The 21523-nt window shown below is 37.9% G+C and overlaps 1 protein-coding gene and 1 long non-coding RNA gene across 7 annotated transcripts in view; one reads left to right on the top strand and one right to left on the bottom strand.

Moving 5' to 3' along the window:
- The window catches only part of ZFP1 (ZFP1 zinc finger protein), a 26964-nt gene extending 9187 nt beyond the window's left edge, over nt 1-17777 (top strand). For 2 of the 6 annotated variants that reach the window (XM_057710767.1, XM_057710769.1), the window contains exons 3-4: nt 14495-14621; nt 16218-17777. In XM_057710767.1, coding sequence (XP_057566750.1) covers nt 14495-14621; nt 16218-17299 — 1209 coding nt within the window. In that variant the 3' untranslated portion in view covers nt 17300-17777. Of the gene's footprint in view, nt 1-14000; nt 14622-16055 lie in introns of those variants that run through there. The other 4 variants (XM_057710768.1, XM_057710771.1, XM_057710766.1 and 1 more) reach the window with 4 other exon arrangements.
- On the bottom strand, nt 10900-21523 carry LOC130838010 (uncharacterized). Its single transcript, XR_009049624.1, has 3 exons — nt 19626-21523; nt 17770-17952; nt 10900-12387 (listed from the first exon to the last, which is right to left on the bottom strand). It is a non-coding gene; the product is annotated as an uncharacterized LOC130838010 (long non-coding RNA).

The raw sequence follows: 21523 nt of genomic DNA, 5'->3' as shown, positions 1-21523 counted from the left end.
TAAGATTTTTATCATTGGTTTTTCAAGTTACATTAGCCAATATTAGCTATAGAGAGGTGAAACCACTCATGCATTGTTTGTGGTAGTAAAAGATGGTGCAAACTTACTGGGGAGAAGTGGCAAAACTTATATCAAGCAAGTGTAAATCTAATTGTGTCTAGAAATTCTGCTAGTATTGGATAAAGGCTCCTAGGAGATAAACTGAGTAGAGTCTCTGGGTCATAGTCTAGCTTCAGTTTTTCCGAGAGTTTACAAAAATCTCATTTGGAGAAGTCATTGGCAAGGTCATGAGAAACAGGAAAACATAGGGCTCACATGGTTGGGCCATCTGGCTGGATCAAAGTGTGAATCAGGTATTGAATGTCTGACAAGAATGTAATTAGAAGTGAGTGGTGTACCCCCCAAAAAATAATAAATAAATTAAAAAAAAAAAAAAAAAGAAGTGAGTGGGCTGCTCAGTGTTCTCTGCTTCTTAGCTCACTGATCAACTGCCAGCTCTCAGGAGCAGATCAAAGCAGAGTACTTCCTTGAGATGAAATGAGTGTTCTCACCTGATCCAAGGCAGCCTGGTGTGGAGGGGAGAGATAGATGTCGATAGAACTTGTTCAAGACAAGCCAAACCAAAGTTAAACCAAGCTCAACAGATGAGAATCTGGGCCAGGCTCACCAAAGCATTCTGCTCTCAGATTCATAGGTGATGCAGTGTCCTTAGGCATCGTATGACAGCCCTCAAAATGCCTGCTTTTGAATCACACTATTCCTATCTGTATGACAAACAATTTGGTATTGATAGAGAATCACTGCCGTCCCGCAGTCTCCTTCAAACTCCTTTTAGGGATTTCCTTCAACTTTCTTATCCATCTTTTGTTTGCCTTTTCCTATCTTTGTCTTTTTTGAATTACCATTGTTTTATTGGAGTACATTCTTCAGAAGCTTCTTGAGAAAGGGTATGGGAGAAATACATTTTTTTTAAATTTTGCTTTTCTGAAAATATCTTCATTCCAATCTGATACTATGAATGTGGATTTGTCCATGTTTCACTTTACTTCTGTCTGTTTTTGCTTGATGTAATTTGAAGCTGTATTGAGTTCATATACATTTATTGAGTGCATGCACACTATGATTGTCCTATCTTCCTGATGGATTTACTGCTCTATCATTTTGGGATGTCCCTCTTTATCTCTGGTCATACCCTTTGTCTGATTTAAACATAGCCATACCTATTTTATTTTATTATTTTAATAATTTAATTTTTATTTTATATTGGATTATGTTTGACTTACAATGTTGTGTTTCAGGTGTACAGCAAAGTGATTTAGTTATACATACATATAGCTATTCTTTTTCAGATTCTTTTCACATATAGGTTATTACAGAGTACCCTGTGCTATACAGTAGGTCCTTGTTGATTATCTGTTTTATATAGAGTAGTGTGTATATGTTAGTCCCAACCTCCTAATTTCTCTCTCCCACCAACCTTTCCTTTTTGGTAACCATAAGTTTGTTTTCTAAGTCTGTGAGTCTGTTTCTATTTTGTAAATAAGTTCATTTGTGTTATTTTTTTAGATTCCACACATGTGATATCATATAATATGTCTTTTTCTGACTTACCTCATTTAATATGATAATTTCTAAATCCATCCATGTAGCTACAAATGGCATTATTTCATTCTTTTTTTTATCACTGAATAATATTCGTGTGTGTGTGTACCACATCTTCTTTATCCATTCCTCTGTCACTGAACACTTAGGTTGCTTCCATGTTTTGGCTATTGTAAATAGTGCTGCAGTGAACATTGGGGTGCGTGTATCTTTTTAAAGTATAGTTTTCTCTGGATATATGCTTAGGAGGGGGATTGCTGGGTCATATGGTAGCTCTATTTTTCATTTTTTAAGGAACCTCCATACTGTTCTCCAAAGTGGTGGTACCAATTTACAATTCCCACCAGCAGTGTGGGAGGGTTCCCTTTTCTCCACATACTTTCCAGCATTTGTTGTTTGTAGACTTTTTGATGATGGCCATTCTGACCGTTCTGAGGTGATACCTCATTGCAGATTTGATTTGCATTTCTTTAATAATTAGCAATGTTGAGCATCTTTTTCATGTACTTTATGGCAATCTGTATGTCTTCTTTGGAGAAATGTCCACTTAGATCTTCTGCTCTTTTTTGATTGGGTTGCTTTTTGCTCTTGAGCTGCATGAGCCATTGGTGTATTTCAGAGATTAATCCCTTGTTGATAGCTTCATTTGCAAATATTCTCCCATTCTGTGGGTTGTCTTTTTGTTTATGGTTTCCTTTGCTGTGCAAAAACTTTTAACTTTAATTAGGTCCCATCTGTTTATTTTGGGTTTTATTTTCATTTCTCTAGGAGGTGGATCAAAAAAGATATTGCTGCCATTTATATCATAGAGTGTCCTGGCTGTTTTCCTCCAAGAGTTCTATAGTATCTGGCTTTACATTTATCTGTTTAATCCATTTTGAGTTTATTTTTGTGTATGGTGTTAGAGAATGTTCTTATTTCATCCTTTTACTTGTAGCTGTCCAGTTTCCTAGCACCATTTATTGAAGAGCCTGTCATTTCTTCATTGTGTATTTTTGTTTCCTTTGTCATAGACTAATTGACCATAGGTGTGTGGGTTTATCTCTGGGCTTTCTATCCTATTTCTGTTTTTGTCCCAGTACCATACTGGTTTGATTACTGTACCTTTGTAGTATAGTCTGAAGTCAGGGAGCCTGATTCCTCTAGCTCCATTTTTCTTTCTCAGGATTGCTTTGGCTATTCTGGGTCTTGCATGTTTTGGTACAAATTTAAAAATTTTTTGTTCTAGTTCTGGGAAAAATGCCATTGGTAATTTCATACGGATTGTATTGAATCTGTAGATTGCTTTAGGTAGTATAGTCATCTTGATAATATTGATCCTTCCACTCCAAGACTATGGTATATCTCTCCATCTGTTTGTGTCATCTCTGATTTCTTTCATCAGTATCTTATGGTTTTCTCAGTACAGGTCTTTTGCCTCCCTAGGTAGGTTTATTCCTAGGTGTTTTATTCTTTTTGATGAGATGGTAAATGGGATTATTTTCTTAATTTCTCTCTGTGTGATTTTTTGTTGTTAGTATATAGGAATGCAGCAGATATGTGTATTAATTTTGTATCCTACAACTTTACCAGATTCATTGATGAGCTTTAGTAGTTTTCTGGTAGCATCTTTAGGATTTTCTATGTATAGGATCATGTCATCTGCAGATAGTGACAGTTTTACGTCCTTTTTTCCAATTTGGATTCCTTTTGTTTTTATTCTCTTATTGTATGGCTAGGACTTCCAAAACTACGTTGAATAAAACTGGCAAGAGTGGACATCCTTGTCTTGTCCTGATCTTAGAGGAAATGCTTTCAGGTTTTCACTGTTGAGAATGATGTTAGCTGTGGGTTTATCATATATGGCCTTTATTATGTTGAGGTAGGTTCCCTTTATGCTCACCTTCTGGAGAGCTGTTATCATAAATGGATGCTGAATTTTGTCAAAAGCTTTTTCTACATCTATTGAGATGATCATATGGTTTTCATTCTTCAGGTTAATTCAGTGATTTGCAGATACTGAAAAATCCTTGCATCCCTCGGATAAATCTCACTTGATCATGATCCTTTTAATGTATTGTTGGATTTGATTTGCTACTATTTTGTTGAGAATTTTTGCATGTATGTTCATGGGTGATATTGGCCTTTAATTTTCTTTTTTTGTGTAGCTTTGTCTGGTTTTGGTATCAGGGTGGTGGCAGCCTCATAGAATGAGTTTGGGAGTGTTCCTTCCTCTGCAGTTTTTTGGAAGAGTTTCAGAAGGATAGATGATAACTCTTCCCCAGATGTTTATGTGTGATAGAATTTGCCTGTGAAGCCATCAGGTCCTAGACTTTTGTTTGTTGCAAGTTTTTTAATCACAGTTTTAATTTCAGTACTTGTGATTGGTCTGTTTATATTTTCTATTCCTGGTTCAGTGTTGAAAAGTTGTACCTTTCTAAGAATTAGTCCATTTCTTCTAGGTTGTCCATTCTGTTGGCATACAATTGCTTGCAGTAATTTCTTATAATCCTTTGTATTTCTGTGGTGTCTGTTGTAACTTCTTTTTCATTCCTAATTTCATTAATTTGAGCCCTCTCCCTTTTTTTTCTTGATGGGTCTGGCTAAAGGGTTCTCAGTTTTGTTTATCTTTTCAAAGAAACAGCTTTTAGTTTCATTGATGTTTTCTACTATTTTCTTCATCTCTTTCATTTATTTCTGCTTGATATTTATAATTTCTTTCCTTCTACTAATTTTGGGTTTTGTTTGTTCTGATTTCTATAGTTGCTTTACATGTACAGTTAAATTATTTATTTGAGATTTTTCTTGTTTCCTGAGGTAAGAATGTTTTGCTGTAAACTTCCTTCTTAGAACGGCTTTTGCTGCATCCCATAGGTTTTGGATTGTCGCGCTTTCATCTTCATTTGTCTCTAGGTTTTTTTCGACTTCCTCTTTGGTTTCTTCAATGATCCATTGGTTGTTCAGTAGGATATTATTTAGTCTCCATGTGTTTATGTTTTTTAGTTTTTTTCTTGTGGTTGATTTCTAATCTCATAGCATTGTGGTCAGAAAAGGTACTTGATATAATTTCCATTTTCTTAAATTTGCCAGGGCTTGCTTTGTGGCCCAGCATGTGATCTATCCTGGTGAATGTTCCATGTGCACTTGAGAAGAAAGTATATTCTGCCACTTGTGGATGGAATGCTCTATAAATATCAATTAAGTCCACATGGTCTAATGTGTCATTTAAGGGCAGTGTTTCCTTATCAATTTTGTCTGGATGATCTGTCCATTCATGTAAGTGGCATGTTAAAGTCCCTAACTTTTTTACTGTGTTACTATTTATTTCTCCTTTTATGGCTGTTAGTATTTGCCTTATATATTGAGGTGCTCCTATGTTAAGCACATATATATTTACAATTGTTCTATCTTCTTGGATTGATCCCTTGATCATTATATAGTGTCCTTCTGTGTCTCTTTTAACTGTCTTTATTTTAAAGTCTATTTTGTCTGATATGACTACTGCTACTCCAGCTTTCTTTTGATTTCCATTTGCATATAATACCCTTTTCCATCCCTCACTTTGTCTATATGTGTCCCTAGATCTGAAGTGGGTCTCTTGTAGACAGCATATATATGAGTCTTGTTTTCGTGGCCATTCATCCAGTCCATGTCTTTCAGTTGGAGCATTTAATTCATTTCAGTTTAAGGTAATTACCAGTATGTATGTCCTTATTACCTTTTTGTTAATTGTTTTGGGGTTGTTTTGTTAGGTCTTTTTTCTTCCCTTCTTCTTTTGTTCTTCTCTTGTGACTTGATGACTGTCTTTAGTGGTGTGTTTCAATTCTTTTTCTTCTTCTGTGTGTATCCATTGTAGGTTTTTGGTCTGAGTACATGAGATTTTGGGCTGTCCAGTGGGGCCAGGTCTTGCTGTCAACATGGTGGCCTCCAAAACAGCTCACGCCCATGAATACTCCCCATTTCCTCCACTACCAGTGTCCTTGTCCCTGCAGTGAGCCACAGCTGCCCCCCACTTCCTAGGAGACCCTCCAAGACTAGCAGGTAGTTCTCACCTAGATTCTTACAAAGTCACTGCTTTTTCCCCTGGGTCCCAGTGCACACGAGACCTTGTGTGCACCCTCCAAGAGTGACATTTCTGCTTCCCCCAGTCCTGTGGATTTCCAGTGATCAAGCCCCACTGGCCTTCAAAACCAAATGCTCTCAGGGTTCCTCCTCCTAATCCAGACCCCCAGACTGGGAAACCTGTTATAGGGCTCAGAACTCTCACTCCTGTGGGAGAATCTTTACAAATATATTTTATAGTTTGCGGGTTGCCCACCCAGAAGGTATGGGATTTGTTTGTATCACAAATGTGCTACTCCTACCATCTCATTGTAGCTTCTTCTTTGTCTTTGGAAGTAGAATATCTTTTTTGGTAGGTTCCAGTCCTTTTTTGTCTATGGCTGTTCAGCAGTTGGTTGTGATTTTGATGTTTCCGTGAAAGGAGGTGAGCTCAGGTCCTTCTACTCTGCTGTCTTGTCTGGGCATCCCTGCTTCAAGAGTCATGGGCCATATACCTACCTTTTTATAATTAGTGTTTTCAAGGTATATTGTTTCCTTTTGTTGTTGTTGTTGTTGCTTCAACCTATTAGTGTTCTTATATTTATAGTGTATTTGCTCTAAATAACATATAGTTGGGTCATAGTTTTTATCCAGCCTGACAGTCTATCTTTTAATTGACTTATTATCTTGTTTATAATTAAGTTCATTATTGACACAGTTGGATTTAAGTCTGTCATGTTGCTGTTTGTTTTTTACCTGTCCTATCTGTGCCTTTTTCCCTTTGTATCATTCTTTTTTTAAAAAGTGGTTTGTCTAGGGATTACAGTTTATATTACGAATCACCTCAAATTAGTACTATATCACCTCAGTACAATTCAGGAGCAGAATCCAGTATATTGCAGTGAATTCTTAGAGCTTTTGTTTATCTGTATATGCCTTTATTTTGCCTTCATTTCAAAAAAATACTTTCCCTGGGCATAGAATTCTAGGGTTAATTTTTTCAGCACCTTAAACATGACATTCCGTTTCTGTCTCACATCTGTGGTTTCTATTAAGAAATAAGTCTTCATTTTTATTGTTCACTGAAGGAGTCTTTTTTTCTGGCTACTTTTTTTGTTTTTGGCTGTGCTGCATGGCATGCACACTCTTAGTTCCCCAGTGAGGGATTGAACCTGCACCCCCTGTAGTGGAAGCATGGAATCTTAACCACTAGACCTCCAGGGAAGTCCCCTTCTGGCTACTTTTAAGATATTCTCTCTTTCTGTGACACTCAGCAGTTTGAATGTGATGTATTTAGGTATAGTTTTCTTTGTATTGATTCTGCTTGGACTTTACTGGGTTTCTTAGATTTGTGGTCAATGCCTGTTATCAAATTTGGAATATTCTCAGCTGTTACTCCATTTCTGTCTCATTCTTTTTTCCTCCTCTTCTGGGACTACACATTATCCTTTTTTGTTTTATCCTTTTAGCATTTTAAGCAATGGTGCATTAGACTTTTTTGGCCATGCTTCACATGTTGTTAATGCTTTGTCTTTTCCCCCATTTTTTTCTCTCTTCTGCTTCAGTTTGGATATCTTCTATTCACCTATCTTCAAGTTCACAGTTTTTATCTTCTGCTGTGTCCAGTCTACTTTTAAGTCTATACAATGAGTTTTTTTCATTTTTTTTAGAAGTTTCTGTTTTGTTTATTATTTTTTATTTTAGGGTCTTTGTTGCTGTGCGCAGGCTTTCTCTAGTTGCAGTGAGTGGGGGCTACTCTTGGTTGTGGTGTGTGGGCTTCTCATTGTGGTGGGTTCTCATTGCAGAGCATGAGCTCTAGGCAGGTGGGCTTCAGTAGGTGCAGCATGCGGGCTCAGTAGTTGTGGTGTGCAGGCTCAGTAGTAGTGGCACATGGGCTTAGCATGTGGGATCTTCCTGGGCAAGGGCTCGAACCCATGTCCCCTGCATTGGCAGGCGGATTCTTAACCACTGTGCCACCAGGGAAGTCCCTACAATGAGTTTTTAATTTCAGTTAAAAACTACATTTTGCAGTTCTATAATGTCCATTGGCTTCGTTTTTGTAGATTCCTTTGTTGTTGTTGAAATATTTCCATATTTTCACTGCATTGTTGATCTTTTTTCCTATATTTTTAAAATATAACTTTACAGTTAATCTGAACTCTTTGTATGCTAACTCATACATGAGTTTTCTCCTACTGTTTCTGACAGTTTCTTGATTTTTTTTGTTTTTTTCATTGGTTTTTGGTTTTTTGCATGTCCAGTAATTTTTGTTGGACATGTTGTATGGTGCATAATTCCCTCTAAAGAATGTTAAGTTTTATTCTGCCAATAGCTGTCTGGCAGAACAAAACTGCTGCACTCTACTAGTTCTCCTGGAGGCCTGCCTTCCACCTGCACGTATTAGGAACCAGCCAAAGATCTGAGGTGACATTTTATGCAGAATTTTAGAGCCCCTTCTGGATGGCTTCCTTATCTCCATTACCCTGCCCCCAAATGCCTGTTGTTTTGCAGACCCAAATGCCAGTTTTCATTTGTTCCATGTAGCAGTACTGTCACTTTCTGCTTGATCTCTGTTTCTCTCTGCCACGGTTTAGAAAATACCTTTAAGGACATTTTGCTGGTTATAGAATTCAAGGTTGATCTTTTTTTTTTTTCCTTCAGCACTTTTATCATCAGTGTGAATGTGGAGTTCCCTTCATGTTCACCTGTCTCTCAATAATTGTAGCCCTGCAATGGTTGCTTTCTAGTGCCTGCAAACTGTTTCATTTATTTGTCCAGCTTTTATTGTTGTTTTTCTTCTTTTAGAATTTTAAAGTCATTGCTTTTTGGTGTTGTATTTAATAAGTACAAAGGCCTATCTGTTTATCAGAATGTGACCAGTTCTCTCCTGAAACTTATAGGCTTTTCTCTTCTTTTCCCAATATTCTAAATTTTTCTTATTTTTCTTTCTGTTTGCCTAGTAGTTCATAAAATATTTTTATTTTTTGTTACCCTTTTTGGTTTGATTCTGGGAAGTATGAAAATGCACAGAAATACAAATAGAAGCATATTAGGTTGAGCTATATGAAATTGCCATTTTTGTATGTCCAAATAGTTGAATGTCATCACTTTCAATATGATTCAGCCTAATAACTGTCAACCTGTTACACTGTCCAGTAGTCAGTACTTATCATCTTGGCTTATTTGCTCCCACACACATGTTTTTTTCTTTATGTTACACAATTCATACATGAATTCTGTCTCTTACTCTCTCTCATCATATTGTGGTTCTGTCCTCCTAGCATGCTGTCACTCTTAGTATTATTAGGTCACCTCACTCAATGTTAAAATATTTTTGACTACTAAAGCTAGTCTCCTCACTTTAGAGGTAGTCAGTTTGCTTTTCTAATATTTTTATATTCACTAAGTAGAATTTGAGGGTTGTGGTATACACATTTTTTTTAGAATTTTGTTTTAACTAATTACTGATGTTCCTGTGCCAGCGTTTACGGTGCTTTTTATTTTCAGGCTTGTGTTATTTGTCTCTTCTAAAAAGTATGTTGTTGTTTTTTTTAAACTTCTCTGAAGGTCTTAATTTTATTTATGAAGTGTTTTCAAATCTCAGTGTCTGTAGATCAAGTTTTTTTGGTCTGTTTTTGTTGTTTTTTTTAATATAAATTTATTTATTTATTGGCTGCATTGGGTCTTCGTTGCTGCACACAGGCTTCCTCTAGCTGCAGCGAATGGGGGGCTACTCTTCATTGTGGTACATGGGCTCCTCATTGCAGTGGCTTCTCCTGTTGCAGAGCATGGGCTCTAGGCACGCGGGCTTCAGTAGTTGCGGCACATGGGCTCAGTAGTTGTGGCTCATGGGCTCTAGAGCACAGGCTCAATGGTTGTGGCACACGGGCTTAGTTGCTCTGCAGCATGTGGTATCTTCCTGGGGTGGGGATCAAACCCGTGTCCCCTGCGATGGCAGGTGGATTCTTAACTACTGCGCCAGCTAGGAAGTCCTGTTGTTTTTTTTAATATTTATTTGGCTGTTCCCGGTCTTTGTTGCCATCGGCGGGATCTTTAAGTTGCACATGTGGGATCTAGTTCACTGACCAGGGATCAGACTTGGGGCACTTGCGTGGGGTGTGCAGAGTCTTAACCACTGGACAACTAGGGAAGTCACCATAGGTCAAGTTTTGGAACACAGCCATGTCCATTTGTTTACATATTGCCTGTGCCTGCTTTCATGGTAAAACAGTTGACTTGATTAGTTGTAGTTGAGACTACATATGGTCTACAAAACCTAAAATATTTACTACTTGGCCCTTTATAGAAAAAATTGGCCAACTCAATATTCTAGTATTATCAGCACTTTGAAGGTATTCTGTTATTATCTGGCTTCCACTGATTGTATTGAAACAATAGAAAGCAGTGTATTTTTTTTCCTCTGTTAGCAGTTTTTCTTTTTTTTAATGATGTACCTAAATGTGGTTTTCTTTATGTATATTCCTGGGGTTAGTGGTATTCTATAGTCTGATGTGAGCTGTTTCAGAAAATTCTAAACCATTATCTCTTCAAATATGTTTCTGTTACATCTTGCTTCTCTTACTGGGACTCCTGTTGCAAGTATATTTGACCTTTACTTTGTCCCATGTATAAGAGATACGTTTTGTTGTGTTTCCCATCCTTTGTTCTTTTCCTGTTTGAGTCTGGATATTTCTTACTGAGTTATCTTCTAGTTTACTAATCATCTCTTTAGTTGTAGCTAACCTGCTGTTAAATCTAATTATATACTTAGAAAATATTTTCTAACATTTTTTTCTACTCAGTTTTATGCTATGCTGTTCCTTTCTTTTGTGAAAGATTATTTAGTCCATGACTTACGCCTGTGTGATGAGTCACGTTGTGTCTTTATTACACTGTGCTGACAGTGTAGTGATGATTTTACTTTTTCCATGAATGGAGTGACCATATCCTGGATGCTGAAGAACTGAATAACCACTAATAAGACCAATAACCAAATGCAAATAAACTGTCAAGTACAAGTTCAACCAGAATTGATCTGGGAATCATGTAGATTACAAACAATAAAAAGTATTTTTAATGAAGAGACAAGCATACTAGGGCATGCTTGACATCTCAGGAAAATGAGCCACATTTTAGGATTTACCAAATTTTTTATATAATCTGAGTGTGAACAGTACAGATGCTACGTTATTTTAGCTAGCTACTTAGGATGTTGTTATAGGAATTATGTGGCATGGCTCTTCAGGAAGCAAGAAGATAGTGGGGGGAAAAGTTGAATACTAAGCACCATTCAGTTAACATTGTTTTTATTTTATTTGAGTACCTAATTTGTACTCAGGTACTTTGTGTTAACAAATACAGAGATACAATTTCTGGTCTAAAAAATCATAACATCTAATGGGACAGTAAGAGAAATAGGCACATTTTTTTTAAAAGGAAAGAAAAAAGTAGAGTGAAATATTTGCCACAAGAGAAATACAAAGTACTCCAGGGTTTAAAACAGAGCAGGGACTCAAATTATGGAAGATCACATCTAAGTGATCTGTGATGTGACTTAAGTGGGAGGATCTGTGCATAGAGAGGGGAGCCAGGAGAAAGAGGGATGGAAGAGGAATTTGAATGGCGTTGAATGCTGGGCTAGTCATAGTTTATTTCAAGAGGTACTGGATGTTAAGAGGCACAAACTACCAGTTATAAATAAGTCACAGGGATGTAATGCACAACAAAGGGAATATAGTCAATAATATTGTAATAACTTTGTATGCTGTGTAATCTACAAAAGCATTGAATCACGTGTACACCTGAAACTAGTATAATATTGTAAGTCAGCTATACGTCAATAAAAAAAGGATATTTAAACACTTGAAAAGGTAATGGATGATGTTTCTTATCAAGGTAATCATGTAATTAGAGCTATACTTTAGAAAAATCATGTTAGCTTTATAATGTGGAGTAGATGAGAATAAGAAGAGACAGAAAATAAGAATTAGGAAGCTTTTGTAATAGCTGGGGAGGCAGTGAAAAGAGGAAGCAAAAGTTAAAACTTGAGGGTAGAACCCTATAGCTTGCCTGTAGGGGTGAAGACTGATCTTGGTCCTTGTGTCTTTGATACTTAATTTAGTCCCTGGGAAATTTCCTAGTGTTCCTATTTTTGAAACTAATTTCAAAAGAGATCTGAAAATGGGAATATTTACTACTGGGAAAATTTCGACTGCATGGTGATTGACCTCAATGTCAATGATCTCAGGCAGAGATGACCCACCGCTGACATTCTCTGCTCCCATGCTGTGTGGCTAAAGATTCTTATGTCATAAAATAATACTATTGGGTTACCTGAAAATTTGTGCAGTATAAGTAGGTCATTTGTAGTGCTCAGACCTTTATCTCATATATTTTTCTTACTTCCTATGACTTTTCCTGAGGCTACGAGTTATGAGTGGGAGATGGTGGGAAGTCACTGGGACATGGGTTTTAAAGATGGTGCTAAGCATAATGTCGATTTTGGAGGTATTTGGGAAAAGGACGGGTTAAGGAACTGGAAGTCATAACTGAAGATGACAGTTATACAGATTTAGAAGACAGGGAATGTGAGTAGGTTAAGGAGGATTCTTATACTCAGAAGTAAATTCATACGTGAAGATTTTAGATGTTTAAGTTTGAAGAGTTGAGGTCTGCTCTGGGTGTCAAATACACAAAGTACACCTCTGTTCATGGCCATAGGATTTCTGCTCCAAACACCAAATTTATTCCACATCAAAACTGCACCTGTCATTGACAAAAGTAATTCTTTGAGGACAGTCATGTTTGACATTGCTTTTAATGCTATACTAACAATTGTGTTTCACCTCTAATTTTTGAAGTAATTTTTTTGTTTGTATATTGTATGGAAAACAGCATTGTGAGGAATACAGAATATTTTCATATTTGATGGTAGAATCATTTCTGAATCATTATAACTTGAGCCAAAATGATATGCCACAGGTTTACCCCCCTTGTCGGTCTGGCAGCGACACAAAAGTTGTTATTGTACTTACCCTGTGGCCAAGTGAATGCAGGTGATTTTTGAAAGTTATCAAGTGGGCTTTAGTTTTTTTCCTTATAACCTCTTCTTGGTTTTGATTAAAGTCTTGGTTTTCTAGTTCATGACTCTTTTCATGTTTATATACTTCAGCATGCCTTTTGTTTCATGGGGATTGTTTATTATAGTGAAAATTATCATATATACATTCAAGCCAAGAAGTAAAATTTGGCCAGCGTTCTTGAAACCATTGTGAAATCCTCCCTCTCTAGCTAGAATTAGTTCCTTTTCATTGCTTTGTAATACTCAGTTGTTTAAATATACCACAAGAAATTAATCTACCACTGATGAATGTTCTCCAGTTTGGGGCTCTTATGTAAAATGCTGCTGTGGATATTTTTTTTTTAATTAATAGACTTGACTTTTAATTTTTTTATTGACGTGTAGTTCACATGACATTTTCAGTTGTACATTATTTGATATTTGTATGTATTGTGATCAGTGCAAGAAGCCTAGTTAACATCCATCACCATACATATTTTTCTTATGATAAAAACTTTCAAGATCTGTTCTCTTAGCAACTTTCAAATCTACAGTACAGTATTATTAACCACAGTCACCATACTATACATTACATGACTTAGTTTATACCTGGAAGTTTATATAGCCCCTTTCACCCATTTCTCCTACCTCCACCCTCTACCCTTTGGCAACCACCAAAAATCTGTTCTCTGTATCTATGTGCTTGTTTTCTTTTTAGATTCTACATATAATTGAGATCATGTGGTATTTGTCCTTCTGTCAGACTTACTTCACTTAGCGTAATGCCCTCAAGGTCCATCCATGCTGTCACAAATGGCAAGATTCCCCTTTTTTATGGCTGAATAATATTCCATTGATGGATACTTAGGTTGTTTCCATATCTGGCTTTTGTAAATAATGTTGAAATGAACATAGGGATACTCATCCCTCAGTATCCTTGGGGAGTTGGTTCCAGGGCCCCCCCTTGGATACCAAAATCTGCAGATGCTCAAGTCCCTTATGTAAAAGGCATAGTATCATCTCTAGGTTACTTGAAGTACCTAGTACAATGTAAATGATGTGTAAATAGTTGTGAATGTCTTTTTTTATATAATAGCCTTTCTTACAGGTGTGATGACATTTCACTATGGTTTTGATTTGCATTTCCCTGATAATTAGTGATTTTGAACACCTCATGTACCTGTTGACCATTTGTATGTCTTCTTGGGGAAAATGTCTATCTCCTCTGCCCACTTTTTCATCAGATTGCGTTTTGTTTCTTGGGGGGTTTTTTTGCTATATTAACCCCTTATCAGCTATATGATTTGCAGATATTTTCTCCCATTTGGTAGGTTGCCTTTTCATTTTGTTGATGGTTCCTTTGCTGTGCAGAAGCTTTTTAGTTCAATGTAGTCTCATTTGTTTTTACTTTCCTACTCTTTTTATGGCTTGGATATGGTAGTGAGATCTTTACTCATGCCTGAGATTTTATAATTGGAATTTCATTTTCTACCTTTAACATTAAATACTGCATATTAATATTTATGTGACTGTCTTCATATGTACATCTTCAGAGGCGAAACAAAGTTTTAGTAATCTTAAATACCTGCTAAATATGACAGTGCCAGAGATATAGGGGAATCTGAATAAATGCTTTAACTATTTCTAAAAGTATTTTCTGGAGACATGACAAAACAGTGGAATTTTACAGTTGGTGTCATATGTAAATTTTTTAAATGATTCTTAAACAGCATGGTAAGAGTAAGTTTTCATGTCTTTCCTACATCACCAAATGCTGATCATTTCCAAACGAATAGCAATATGCCATTTCAGGGATCAGTTTCATTCACGGATGTGACTGTGGACTTCACCCAGGAGGAATGGGAGCAACTGGACCCCTCTCAGAGGATCCTCTACATGGACGTGATGTTGGAGAATTATAGCAACTTACTTTCAGTGGGTAAGGACAGCTTTCAGGTGTAGTTAAATGTTGCCTAGTAGTGTTTAGGTCCTTTCTCAGTTACCAAAAACTATGAGCTTCTGAATTACTAAATGGTTTTTGTCTCAAGCTTCATGTAGTAAAGCTGAGATAGAGTGCAGACTATACAGTTCTACCTTCTTTATTTTCAGGCTTTCTGAAGTCCAGGCAGTTAAGAGCTGTGTTCCATTATCAAGCTCTCTGATGTTATCAACCAGATTATCATGTTGGATCAGTGAGAAGAATTATGGATACCAGAGTTAGAATTTCCAGTTCAGAACTTTTTAGGGAAGATGTGGAAGGTAGGAAGGAGAATCAGATAGAAGCCAGTGGAAGTAATATCCTAGAGATTATGAATGGGTTGGTATCTTTGAAGTATTTTTTACGAATCTGTTTTTCAAATCCCTAAACCTTTAGAGATAGCTGAGAACAGATGACTTGAGCACCTCATATCCTGAGTCATAATCAGTCTCTCCCTGATTAACTTTTCCTGTTGAATTTTTATAGCTGTTAGCCTCACACGCAACCATTGATTCTTGCCTAACATGTTTTAAACCTTTGTTTTGTGATTAGTTCCTCTTTCCTTAGTATTTCTCATTTAGCCAGAATGGTGACTTCTATATTTTAGGTCCTGGGACTTGGTATAGTAGCCTCAAGGAAAACAGAGATTTTTTCAACACAAGAATGACACACATGGCAGCAGGATCACAAGGGTCGGGAGTAACCAGTAACACAGAGATGAGAGCAAAGGTTCTTAAAGCATCGGTTGAGGCCGGGTAAATTTGGTCCTTAGGATTCCTTCAGATAAAAGCAGGGATGAGACTGGTTTGAGGAAGAACTTAAACACATTAAAAGGAGAAAAATAAGATACAGTGATGAAAACACTTTAACAACTTTGATAGAAAAAAGTAGTGCAAGCAGTAGTAGCAGTGAGCACTTCTGTCAAAAAGATCTTGGATCCATTTTATATTTCCCACAGAATATATGAATTTCTGGATTTTGCCTTCCACTCGCAAAAGTGTTACTTAGGAGATTTGGTGCTCTGCATACGGTTCTCTTTCCAAACCTGTGAGAAACGTTGCTTTTAGGAAGTTATTGGTACACATGAACAGAGGAGAGAAAAGGGGAAAAAGCCTCGAGCATATAGATGAGGTGGCCATCTGAACACAGTAATTTGGAGACTGTGTTGGCTGCTCAGCTTAGATCTGCCTTGGTTTTTTCCCCTTAACATCGACTTACTTTCTTCGTCTGTACCAACTGGTGTCTTTGAGGACACCAAATCGCCTTTGTCTCTGGAATTGCCAGCCTTCTCACATCGTTCGTTTTTATTTCACTTCACCCACTTTTAAGGCTGTTTTGTAATCTGGCAGTGCTGTTTGTGTCCATTTTGCCACAGGCTTTGTCTTTTTCTTTCAGAGTCTAAGAGCTAGGAAAACTTGGAACTGGGGACTTTTTTATACTGGAAGACTGGGTCCCAAACTAAAGAGGCAGCCCTACAACGGAACATTTGTGGAGACATCACACTCGGTAACATTATGGTGAAAGGGTTGACAGAGTATTTCATGTGCTCTTTCCTAGAGGTATGGAAGGCTGATGACCAGATGGAGAGAGACCACAGAAACCCAGATGAGCAGGCAAGGCCATTTATAATCATTAAGAACCAAACCCCAATTGAAGAAAGAGATAATCTCTTTGGAAAAACATTTAATCTTAGCCCAGACTTTGTTTCTTTAAGACAAATACCCTATAAATATGACTTATATGAAAAAACTTTGAGATATAACTCAGACTTACTTACTAGCAACAGAAGCTATGTAAGAAAGAAAGCTGATGACTGTAACGGATTTGGAAAAGCACTCCTCTATCTGAAGCAAGAGAAAACCCATACTGGAGTGGAATACTCTGAATATAATAAAAGTGCAAAAGCCTTCAGCCATAAAGAAGCCATTTTTAAACACCAGAAAATTAGAAATTTGGTGCAACCTTTTATCTGTAATTACTGTGACAAGGCGTTCTCATTTAAATCACTCCTTATTAGTCATAAGAGAATACATACTGGAGAAAAACCTTATGAATGCAATGTGTGTAAGAAAACCTTCTCCCATAAGGCAAACCTCATTAAACATCAGAGAATCCATACCGGGGAGAAACCCTTTGAATGTCTTGAGTGTGGCAAAGCTTTCACCCACCAGTCAAACCTCATTGTACACCAGAGAGCACATATGGAGAAGAAGCCCTATGAATGCAGTGAATGTGGCAAGACATTTGCCCAGAAATTTGAACTTACTACACACCAGAGAATTCATACGGGAGAACGACCCTATGAGTGTAATGAATGCGCAAAGACCTTCTTTAAGAAATCAAACCTCATTATACACCAGAAAATTCACACGGGGGAGAAACGCTATGAGTGCAGTGAATGTGGAAAATCCTTTATCCAGAACTCACAACTCATTATACATATGAGAACTCATACAGGAGAAAAGCCCTATGAATGTACTGAATGCGGCAAAACATTCAGCCAGAGGTCAACGCTTAGGTTACATTTGCGGATCCATACCGGAGAGAAACCCTATGAGTGTTCTGAATGTGGGAAGGCCTTCAGCAGGAAGTCCCGACTCAGCGTCCATCAGAGAGTTCACACAGGAGATAAACCCTGAGACTGCAGCCAGGTCGCACTGTGGAGAACCCTCCCATTGGGGAGAAACCTCGTGAAGGTGCTGAAGGAACATGGGAACTCATCCTGAGATACAATCTATCAACTCAAAACTGTGTAACAGTGGGGTTCCCTAAGAACAATATTGTACTGATAGGTATGATATCCAACTAAAGAATACATATCAGAATATATCCAAATGTAAATAGATATACTTAGCTGTGTTACAGTGAGCTTCTTGAAATCTGGAATGAATTATTCAATAATGAAATATTCTGGGCAGCAAGCAGCATAAAGGAGCTGGAGACAGTACTCTAGGAATTCAGTGGTTGTGTGCAAGAATATGCCACAAAAAACCCTGTGTATTTTAGATCTGCACATATAAATTTAACAGAGTTTGAGATCCTTGTCCTGATAATTAAGACACATCAAACACAATTTTCCATACTGAACATCACATGTGTTTTTCAGTACCTTAATAATCCAGTATGCATTCCAAATGAAATATGTAACAGATTTTCATAGCATGTAGCCTGTTTTCTCCTCCTGCTTGCTGGCATATATAAGTTGGTATGACCAGTGCTATTGAGCTGCCTCTTCAATCAGTAGAAGACAATGTTGTTGAAGTTTTAACCTTCCGGGTTTGCTGAAGATTTCCTAGAAGTGTTGACATAAATATGCAAGTGTGAGATAATTAAGAGAGAGTGAAAGGAGGCAGACTTGGGTTCTGTCACTCAGTGTGTGCCACAGAATAAATGGGCTGTGTAAAGAATAGCCACACCCATCATGCTCTTGTCATTTTCCACTGGGATATTTGCATACAAATGCATGTCTTTTACCAAAATATTGTGTAACCCAGAAACTACTTGTATTTTGGGGTATTTCCCTATTTCTCTTAACATTTTATAAATTGTCTTGCAAAAAAATAGGATGTGTATGTAGTTGAAATGTTACATTTCAGAGACTTTAGAGGAAAAATAATTTATTTTAAGAAACTGTCAATAAATGTCTTATATTGCTTTTTAAATTTTCCATGTGCTTAGTCCACTTCAGAAATAAATTTTTGCAGAATTCTGTTTAAAGGAGGCATTTCTACTTCCATGAGTTTCACTATCATCAACCGAAAGCATTTCCCTTTGGAACCTGACTTAGTTTATGTCTTTCCTTTAAAGGCTCACAACACTTTGTAAGTTAGACTTTAGTGATCTCTCCACATATTGTTTGATTATTAACCTAAAAAAATTTCTTATTTTTGTGTACCTCAGAGATACCACTTTAGGCTTGATTTCAGATTCACAACTTCCTTTCCTTATCCATCACAAATCATGCGTGAGAATTGTAAATGGCCACTGTAACTGGCTTTGTTTAAGATTATTGATGTATTGTGACCGTACATGAATGTGAGTGATTTTCTGAACAAATGTATCAGAATATCCATAGTCCAGGAAGTCTTTCTTTCTAAATTGTCATCTTATCTGCTAAAGGCAAGGGAGCAAGGGAAGAGGTTAATAACTTCATTCACTGCTGTTAGAAATACAGATTGTGACAACCTCCTTGGAAACAATTGTGACTGTCTTTTTATGTTAAAAACACACATACAATTGACCCTTGGACAGCACCAGTTTAAAATATGCAGGTCCACTTATACACGGAGTTTTTTCAGTATGTACTGCAGTCCTACACAATCTACAGTTGGTTGAATCTGTAGATGCACAGCCTCAGATACAGAGGACTGACTTAAGGTTATACTTGGGTTTTCAACTACACTGAAGGTCCGTGCCTTTAACCCCTGTGTTATTCAAGGGCCAACTGTACTGTTCTACCCAGCAGACTCACTTCTGGGAATCCATCCCTAAGAAAAAAATAAAATGCCAGTACCTAAGACTGTATGTTTATCAGTGTATATTGTATTTTTTGGTAAGGACAGAAAAAGGAAACAATGTGAATGACCATCAGTAAGGGAATGACTGAATAAACTGTGGTAAAGATAGACCACAGCTGGATGGTATTCCATGGAAAAGAGCGTGTAGGGCAAAGGCTGCCAAGACAGATAGGTGGAGGGGGGAGAGAAAAAGAGTGTGTGTGTGTGTGTGTGTGTGTGTATACACAAAATTTTGTAAAATAAAAATCTAAAAATGTGTGTATTTGTATATGATTTTTATGGGCCTAGAGAATAAAATTCTCTAAACTCAAAAAATTTCAGTGGAAATTTTTTCATGCAGTCCTTAGTCTGTAACATTTGTTTATACTGGAATACCAGCACAACCCATTAAAGTGGACACAATTAGTTAACTAACATGAGTTAGCATGACGTAAGGCAGTTCCCTTACTCTGCACACCGACTGGCTGCTGTGCTCCACTCCAGCTTTCATGGCTGTGTTGTACTCTTGAGCCTGTGTTCTCAACAAAAGCACACATTTGACATTCATTGTTCACATGATGGAAACTTCAATACAAAAAGAAAAAGACTAGTAAAGACAGAAAAAACAAAGAAAAAAATGCAGAGAATGCCAAGGTTATTACTATAAGTTAGCAAATTACAGATGCTTTGAGAAAATTCAACATAACCACCTTTACAATTGCACAAATGACCACAGGGGTAACTGTCCTTTCATAAGCTTTTTGCTCCCAAGGCCCTGGAAGTCCGGATTGGAACTCATAATTTTTTTTTTAAGTGCTTTGTAATCCTCATACACTGAATTGGTTTTAGAGGAAACTCCTCCTAAAGACCAATTCTTATAGCCTGAACATATGACTGCATTTCATCAACCTTACAGCAAGCTGGAAGACAAGTCAAGTGGTCATCTCACTGGTGAGGTGCAGGCCAAGAGACGGGACAGTTTGCACAACTGACTCTGCCTGACTCCAAAACCCATGCCCAACTGTACTTGGCCCTGTGACCTGTCTTTACTCCACTGATTTTAATTAGACATTTTCTTTCCATTTCTGTAGATATCTTTTTCATAACTAGAGTGCTTAAGTATTTTAGCTTTTCCACATTGTTGTATGTTCTATAAATCTAAAGTTGGGATCATCTTGGTATAAAGCTGGCATGTCTAAATGGAATTGGCGTTACTCTACTGTTGGTGAGTCTCGGGATTAGTCAAATGGGGGATGAGGTGATGGCACCTTTGGCAGGAGGCACAAAGCTTGCAGGATGTGGAAATGTGAGACGTTGTGGGTTCTCAGGAGGCGGGGGCTTTGGGGGATGCAGCTGGAGATGTAGTCCCAGCCACCCTTCAGCTGAGTGACCTACATGGAGCCCTGTTCCCAGCCAGGCAGCTGGTCTGGGAAGTCAGGACCCTGCGCAGTCCCCAGGCCATGTTTGGCTCAACCCCTTACCTGATTGTCCCATCAAATCCCGCTGGCTAAAGTACAGTGGACTATTGGGACCTGATCTCCACTTGACACTCCTCCGACTTCATCCAGTCTCATCTCTGGTGTTTTGGAGAAGGAAACTCCCATAGCCTATCTTGCTGAGCATAGTCAGGGGATCGTGGCTGGGATCCCTCTGCTCTGTTTTCCAGCTGTCAGCTTGGTGTTAGTGACCGTCTTCTCCTCAGGTCTTCCCTCTCCTCATGCCCCCAGAGAGAGGCTGCCCTTCTGCCTCAGACACACACATTGAATCATTTCATGTGTGCCACATGTTTGAGTAAAGGAGAATCCACCTCAGTTTTATAAGGACTGGCAGATGTTAAACAGAATGCAACAAACAAGCTGAAACACACATACAAATGTTAGGGACTCGTGAAAGAACCCAGAGATGGGTACTGAAGAACTTAAGGGAGCGTAACACCCCATGAGACGTCTGGACCATGGCTACTGACACTAATCATGGCAGCAGCTGGGGGGACATTCATTCATTCCAAAAAGAGGTCTCTTTGAACAGCAAAATACAAAGAAACTATAAGGGACTAAAAATAACCGTGTGCATGTGCAGTTGGGGCAAATTATGACCAACAAAAGACAAAGGGAAAAAAAAAACACCCAACTACCACTTCTGAAGAGCTGGGAGCAAAAATAGGGTGTCAGGAGCAAAAGCTGGGTACTGCATATGCCCCCTGCACACAACACCATCAAAGAGGTTGGCAGACCACCTAAGCCACCCCTCCAGCCCGACCCCTGGACACAGCCCTACCCTCACCCCATATAAGGAACCAGCTTGCCCCCCACCTCAGGGAGCGAAGGGAACCTGTTACTTATTTTCACTCCCTCCTGCTGTAGCAGG

Source organism: Hippopotamus amphibius, chromosome 16, assembly GCF_030028045.1.
Source record: "Hippopotamus amphibius kiboko isolate mHipAmp2 chromosome 16, mHipAmp2.hap2, whole genome shotgun sequence".
Lineage (NCBI taxonomy): Eukaryota > Metazoa > Chordata > Mammalia > Artiodactyla > Hippopotamidae > Hippopotamus > Hippopotamus amphibius.
This window is presented reverse-complemented; position numbering and strand designations above follow the sequence as displayed.